The sequence below is a fragment of the Humulus lupulus genome, chromosome 3, assembly GCF_963169125.1.
Source record: "Humulus lupulus chromosome 3, drHumLupu1.1, whole genome shotgun sequence".
Lineage (NCBI taxonomy): Eukaryota > Viridiplantae > Streptophyta > Magnoliopsida > Rosales > Cannabaceae > Humulus > Humulus lupulus.
The window spans coordinates 23,710,970-23,718,475 of record NC_084795.1 but is presented as its reverse complement, the minus strand read 5'-3'; the positions used below and the strand labels follow the sequence as shown (position 1 = coordinate 23,718,475).

General features: G+C 26.9%; 1 protein-coding gene across 2 annotated transcripts; it reads left to right on the top strand.

Moving 5' to 3' along the window:
• The first annotated feature begins 343 nt into the window (after window positions 1-343).
• Window positions 344-3,950, top strand: LOC133822322 (large ribosomal subunit protein bL19c-like). Of its 2 annotated transcripts, XR_009887858.1 has the most exons (7): window positions 344-512; window positions 915-1,052; window positions 1,953-2,201; window positions 2,284-2,370; window positions 2,459-2,592; window positions 3,318-3,505; window positions 3,593-3,950. XR_009887858.1 is itself a non-coding variant. In XM_062254601.1 (6 exons), the coding sequence occupies exons 1-6, from the start codon at window positions 447-449 to the stop codon at window positions 3,421-3,423; spliced, it is 780 nt and encodes a 259-aa protein (XP_062110585.1). In that variant the 5' UTR covers window positions 344-446; the 3' UTR covers window positions 3,424-3,950. The 2 variants fall into 2 exon arrangements, 1 of the variants encoding a protein (XP_062110585.1); XM_062254601.1 differs by having other exon boundaries at window positions 3,318-3,950.
• The last annotated feature ends 3,556 nt before the right edge of the window (window positions 3,951-7,506 follow it).

Here is a 7,506-nt window from a genome sequence, read left to right as displayed (position 1 = left end):
GATCTATATTATTTTGGGTCCTGCATTTTTACTTAATTCTATGATAGACCTTCGATATCTTTTAATCTTGTTTTGTAAAATGATTAAAAATGATTTCCTAAATTTAAATTGAGATAAAGTACTTTCAAATATAATTTGATGTCTTTTACGTATTCATACATTTCTTAAGCTGATAAATAAACTTGACGGCAAAAATATGACCGAATACGAATTCAAGGAACCATCTTTAATTATTTGACAAAACAATAGGTTAAAAATGTTTTTTTTTTTAAAACAAAAGTACATAGTAGAATTAACGTAAAATAAAGGGAGTATTTTTTTAACAATTATTTTTAAAATGCTTTGTACGTTCTCTCTAAAAAAACAAAAGAGTATCCACGAAGCCCTAAAACGCAGTTGTCAGTCATTTTCTTCGTCTTCTTCAACCTCTGTTGCTCTTTCATCTCATGAGTCAATCAATGGCGAGAATTCTGAAGCCTCAAGAACTCGTTTATCTGAACCGTCCTACCAAGGTAATCTCTCTCTTCCCCTTTCACTTCAATTTCTCTTTCCGCCATACCCATTTTCTTATTTTAAACCTTTCTTCGCTTCATTCATCTGGCGCTAGAACTATATGAACGATGTTTGTGTCGAAATGTTCACCCAAAATCCTTGGGACGATTGAAGTGATCCACGGGAGGGTTGGGTTTTACCTGATATAACATGAATGTACCCATTTTGATTTTTGATTGTAACCCATGTTTTGTTTATTGGGTGAAAAATTGTTGATTTATTTTTGGGGGGTACTATCTCAAGTTACTGTTTTGAAAGCTATGATGTTAATTTATGCACAATTTTATGTTGTTTTTGGTTCTCAGTAGTGCTTCTGTGATGAACTTTAGATAAACCTAATATTTGGTATAATGGGTGGACAGGAGCTACTCTACCGGAGGCTTAATTCTTCAGCTGCAAATGGTTCGGCTGCTGTAAAGTTTGTTGGAAACTCAGATGGGTCCTCAAAGAGTTCCTTCTTGGGTTGCCTCTCCAAGTTTAACCAATCTCCAGCAGTATTTGTATGTGCTTTCTAATATAAATATCATTTCCAATATAAATTTAGAGGCCTTATAAGTAAATTAAACAGGCTTTTGTTATCTTTTTTATGTTGTTTTCAGTGATGTTTCTGTAAACCATGTTTCAATTTTTGTCTGTTAATTCGATTTCATGTAATAAGTCATGGACATTAGCAAGGGAATAATTATTTAGGATATACAAAACTAGGTGGCAATGTTTAATGCTCATTTTGAGGCTTGCCTTTAGACAAGGTGATTGTTTTTCAGTATTCAGGCTTTCGTCTCTGTATGTCTTACCTTGTTGAGGTTATGTATACTTAATTCTGTAGGTGGTGTAACACTCTTAAAACCACTAGACAAAATTGATGAAAAATAGAAATAATTGTTTGAAGATTGGTCAGTGACATATTATTAGTACTTTTATATTGTGCAATTTAATGCTGTACTCTATTTCAGTTTATTCATTATTCTATCTATCTATCTCTGTGCTGATGATCCTTCAAGGAGTATGTATACCACCCTAAAAGCATCAACATTATCTTAGACATATTCAACTGTCTTTCTATTTTTTCTTGGGTGGGTACTAGTACCATTTTTACGTATTGATTTCTTAGAAGTAAATACAAACAGTCAAACCCGACCAACTTATGATACAAATGAAACTATACTTCATTTCAACCCAACAACAAGACGAAAGAAACTAAAGTTCTTGGACAACATAGACTGCCGAATATTTACTTTAAAAATCTCATAGTCAGATTAAGAGTTTATCCAGCTCGTTGAAAAGTTTCTTTGATGCTTGTCATTTGTGAAAACTTTTTATTTTCTTGCATCCTCTTTTTTTTAGGGTCTGTGTTATTTGAAGTAGACATTTTGAATGATGCTTGTCATATATTTTACCAGACAAAAATCGGCTTCAAAACTGAGACTTTAACTAGTAATGGGTCATCGTCGGTCCCGTTGGTGTTCAGATGTCCTCAGCGGCGCTTGTTCCAGTCTGCAGAAGTGTTACCTCCTTTCTCTGCCAGGTCCATTTCGACAATGGGAAATTCAGTTGATTCACCATCAGTGAATTTATCTGCATCTGTATCTGATGTACCTCCACGAATCAAATTTAAGAGGCTCGATAAAACTGCCAGGAACATAATGCAGGCATATATTTATTCTAACTATTTGTTTGGAGATAGATACATCTTCTGAGGGTTTTATCTTATTTTGATATCTTACTTTGTAGATTTTAGATAGGGAAGCTGTACAGGACGTGAGGACACAGAGAGAAATACCAGAAATAAAGCCTGGTTACATTGTGCAGCTCAAAGTGGTATTAAGTTTTTGCTCAAGGAAGAATGTCCTCAACTTTGTTTAATGTTTAGCTTAGCTGAATTTTGTTGTTCTTTATATGTGAACAGGAAGTACCTGAGAACAAGAGACGTGTTTCAATCTTGAAAGGCATTGTCATAGCAAGGCGAAATGCTGGTTTAAATACTACATTCAGAATAAGGAGACTGGTGGCTGGGGTTGGGGTAGAATCCTTATTTCCACTGTAAGTGGCTGTAGACTAGACTTACTTTTAACAAAAAATCTCATCTTGTGTTTTGTTTACCTGACTTCCTTCATAAATTGGAGAGGAATCATATGTTTTGTTGCCTATATATTAACCCAGAAAGCTGGAGGCAATCTAACTTAAATTTGTAGACTAATTAGCTGATAATTCTCTCCCCTTGTCAGTTCTACCCAAGTAAATTGTGTGTAGTTAAATGTTCTTGGACCATGAGCCTCTAGTTTTGATAAAGCTTTCTGAATAGACTTATATATGGGATTTTATATTTTAATTTTTTTTACACATACTGGGATTCTGAGATTATTTTGCTACTCAGTTATACACTTACCTGGAATCTGGTAAAAAAATATGTTTATCTAAAAGTAAGAATTTGTCTTTTCCTACCTTATGAATTCAAATTTATTCACCTTTTTGGACTTTTGCTGGATACATGCTTAGTTAAGTTGAGGCATAGAAATGCAGTGATGTTGAACTCAACCTTCACATAGATGGTTCAGGACCTTAACATATGCTTTGCGAGGTTGAGGACACTGTCATCAAAAGTATTTATTCTTTGAAATGTTTACTTGCTGAGTTTAACAGAGGGTTTGATTTTTCAAATTATGAAATTTGTTTGAAAAATAAAATGTCTGATCATTGTACCTGTTTGAGTGCATTTCAAGTTGGCAATCTATTTGTCCTTACATAATGACCATATTCATGAATAGGTATTCACCAAATATAAAGGAGATAAAGGTGCTGGAGAAAAAGAAAGTAAGGAGAGCCAAGCTATACTATCTCAGGGACAAAATGAATGCACTTAAGAAGCAATAGGACTCTATACAGGTGGCGAGAACTGATAGATGTTTCTTGGTGAAGACGTAAAGACTAGAGACGGTGAAAATGAAACGCTCTGGTCAGAATTCACGTTTCACTAATTATTTTATTTTTCTCCAATTTTGTGCTGTAGAATTCAACTCTGATTCTTTTCAAGTTGTTTCAGATCCATGGAGGATGTGAGTGTTTTTTTGTAGAACTGCAGGTTGAGAATAGTCAAGTCCACTGGAATGCAATGCACTAAAATAATATTTCATCATGAGCTCAAAATTATCATTTGGTTCTAAATCATGTGTTTGGCTTGGGGTTGTAGCTTGTACCGAGTTATCACGATCTGTTGGGATTTTTTTTAAAAATTTTATAGGAGTGAGGTTAAACCAGAAGATACCCACTAATTTTGGTACAATAAGCCATGAAGATGAAGATTGATTGTATGTTGGAGTGAAATCTAGATATTGTTCTACCATCCAAGCTTGTGGTTTTCATTACCAATTAACTCTATATACTTGCTCAACCTTTTCATATCCTCTTGTGAGACCATTATTTATGTATTTTATCATATATATATATATATATCTTGTTAATTTTAAAATAATATTCTAAATAATTTTAACGTAATATTCTAAATATATAGAGGAATATATTTTAAAAATTAATTAAAAATATATATTTATTAATTATATTAATATAAATTTAAATATTATAAAATATTATTGTTATAATTATATTTAATGTAAGACTATATATATAATAATTACTAGGTACAAACAAAATGTAATTGTAAGACTATATATATAATAATTACTAGGTACAAACAAAATGTAATGTATGTTTGCTTGTATTTATTTAGAAAATTTATTAATTATTTTTATCCAAGTTTTTATAATTGCCATATAAGTTTTAAATAAATAAAAAATATTATATATAAAAAATTACATAAATATATTAAAATAAAAATTAAATCAAAACATTGTTTAAGATTTTTTTTAAAACAAATAATAACATTTTAGATCCCAAACTTTCATAATATTATTCAAATCACACATCAATGGTTGGATAAGAAACTTCTTTATTCTTGATAGAAGATAAATGATATTCTAATTTCTTATTTAGTTACACAGTCATACTATTTGTACGTAAACGATACTTATATATAATATATTTATTATGTATTATATATTATTGTAATAATAATATTTTATAACATGTAAATTTATATTAATATAATTATTAAATATCTAGTTTTGTATTAAATATTATTATAATAATATTTATAATATTTGAATTTATATTAATATAATTACTAAATATTTATTATAGGGAAATTTTATAAAAATTAGGCTCAAATATTATATGTTATTAATAATTCTATTAATATAAATTCAAATATTATAAAATATTATTATTCAATATAAGACTAAATATTATATATTATAGATATCATTATAATAATAATATATAATATATAATACATAATCTTAATTTATATTAAAAAAATTATTATTTATGTTTAAAAATGTTATCATATTATGTATATATTTAAAAAATCATAAACATTGTTTTAGTTTAATTTTTCTTTAAATACTTTGATGTCATTTTTTTTATATATAATATTGTTTATTTATTTGAAATTTATATGAAAATAATATAAATTTAATAAAAATAATTAATAAATTATATAAATAAAACCAAGTAAACGTGTATGCAACATGCATGTATCTAATATATATATCTTACCTATTATATAAATGGCTATCAAATAGTATTTTGTATTTAACAGAATTTAGTATAGTTTAACAGAATTTGGTATGACTTTAACAGAATATGCTAAAAAAAAAAAGTTACAATTTAACAGTAATGGTAAATAACTTTTCGCACTCTTTCAGGAGTACACAACTTTTCGCATTCTGTAACACATTACAAATAAATAAACATTATCTCATCAAACCTCCTCTTTCATCGTTATAAACTCTCAAATAATACCTCCTGAAACAAATTGGGAATGAGATAAACGAAAATTATGGTACTTTTTGCTTGTGTGATTTTTATCCTTTCTCTGTTTTTTTTAAATTTATCTATTTTTTTTTTAAAGAAACCCAAACAAACTTAAAATCAATTTTGTCAAAACAATAAAAATAAAAATTACTATTTAAAATATATTATGTCGTTCTTTTAAAATATTATTTTTCTGTATTAATTTTGATATATTACTTATATTATGGTATAATAATATTATAAAAATTTGAATCAATAAATTTAAAATAGGTTTATAGTAATTGAAAAAAATAACAAAATTAATTAACTATATAATGTTTTTGAGTTTTTTTTTCACACAATCAATTATATGCGATTTTATCATGCAATGATAAAAATAACATTTACAGTGACATTTCTAATACGACCAATATCATGGAAGACCAATATCATGGAACAATGTGGAAAGAACTACACATAACATCCAAACAAAAAAAATCAAGAGAAATTATTTTAAAAGTTGTCAAAGAAAGAAATAACTTTTTTAAATTAAAAACAACATTATAATTATATATATAATCATATGCAATCCACTTAATATAAGAGAAAAGATAGAATAGAGATAAAAAAAACTCTTTTTAGGATTTTAAAAGAACTTAAAAAAATTGATTTTAAATAATTGTTAGTTGTGCTTATAAATATTTTTAAAAAATAATTTTTATAAATTACTAATATCATTATTATTTAATCCAGTCTAACCGTTATGTTTTGACTATTAACCAAAGTCTCATGGCTATTTAAAAATAATAATGTTTAAAGACAGATAAGATAGATAGAAATTTGATATTGGGAAACGTGCATAGCAGTTGAGGATTGATTTCCATATTGGAATGATATGGAGATGAACAGTTCAGGCAAAGCTGTCCTGTGTGTTTGTAGGAATTAGAAGTGGGAACGAGCTATACACATATGCCATAATGTTTACATTTGTGTTCATGTATATTGTATTGTTAACTCGCTTTGTTAAAATCATTCTCGCTCAATTTTGTCGAGCTTAATTATTTCTTTTAATTAGATTATGTTATTCAAACAATCACTGTTTGAAAAGGTACCTAACATTTTTACTTAAATCATGTCGTAGATTTTAATAATTTATCAACTTCTAATATATGTTATGGGGTTTACTTTGGACCTTGGATTTTGGTGAGGAAAATTTTTATGAGTGAAAATAAAAGGGAAAAAAATGGAAGAAAATGTTTTCCACAAATTTGATTAGAGATTTTTTTTAATATTTTCTTTTTTTGTAGATATTTATAATTATTGTAAATTTTAAAAAATTATACTTCATTTAAGTTTTACTTTTTCTAGAAAAAGAATTCTTAATTTATTGATTCAACCAAAACATGAGAAAATAAAATCTTTTGGATTTTGTTTTTTTTTCCCCTTAAAATCTAAGATCAAAACAAAGCCTTAGTATATAAAAATATTATATAATTTTTTTTAATATTACATTATTTCTAAAAATAAATAAAATATAATGTGCATTGCACGTATTTTCTGCCTAATATATATATATATATTTTCGTTCTACTTTGGTTTTAATCTAACGTTTTCTAATACTAGCTCTATATATATATATATATATATATACTAAGCATACGTGCAGTGCACGTTATATTTTATTTTATTTTTAGAAACGATGTAATATTAAAAAAAAAAATAGATAATATTTTTATATACTAAGGCTTTGTTTTGATCTTAGATTTTAAAAGGGAAAAAAAACAAAATCCAAAAGATTCTATTTTCTCATGTTTTGGTTGAATCAATAAATTAAGAATTCTTTTTCTAGAAAAAGTAAAACTTAAATAAAGTATAATTTTTTAAAATTTACGACAATTATAAATATCTACAAAAAAAAAAAATATTAAAAAAAGTCTCTAATCAAATTTGTGGAAAATATTTTCTTCCATTTTTTTCCCTTTTATTTTCCCTCATAAAAAATTTCCTCACTAAAATCCAAGGTCCAAAGTAAACCCCATAACATATATTAGAAGTTGATAAATCATTAAAATCTACAACATGATTTAAGTAAAATGTTAGGTACCT

What these genes read in the sequence shown, in the direction of transcription:
- LOC133822322 (XM_062254601.1), top strand. Translation starts at nt 447, where the DNA reads ATGAGTCAATCAATGGCGAGAATTCTGAAGCCTCAAGAACTCGTTTAT. An exon ending in ATCTGAACCGTCCTACCAAG is followed by an intron (nt 513 to 914) that starts GTAATCTCTCTC and finishes ATGGGTGGACAG; the next exon opens with GAGCTACTCTACCGGAGGCT. An exon ending in ACCAATCTCCAGCAGTATTT is followed by an intron (nt 1,053 to 1,952) that starts GTATGTGCTTTC and finishes ATATTTTACCAG; the next exon opens with ACAAAAATCGGCTTCAAAAC.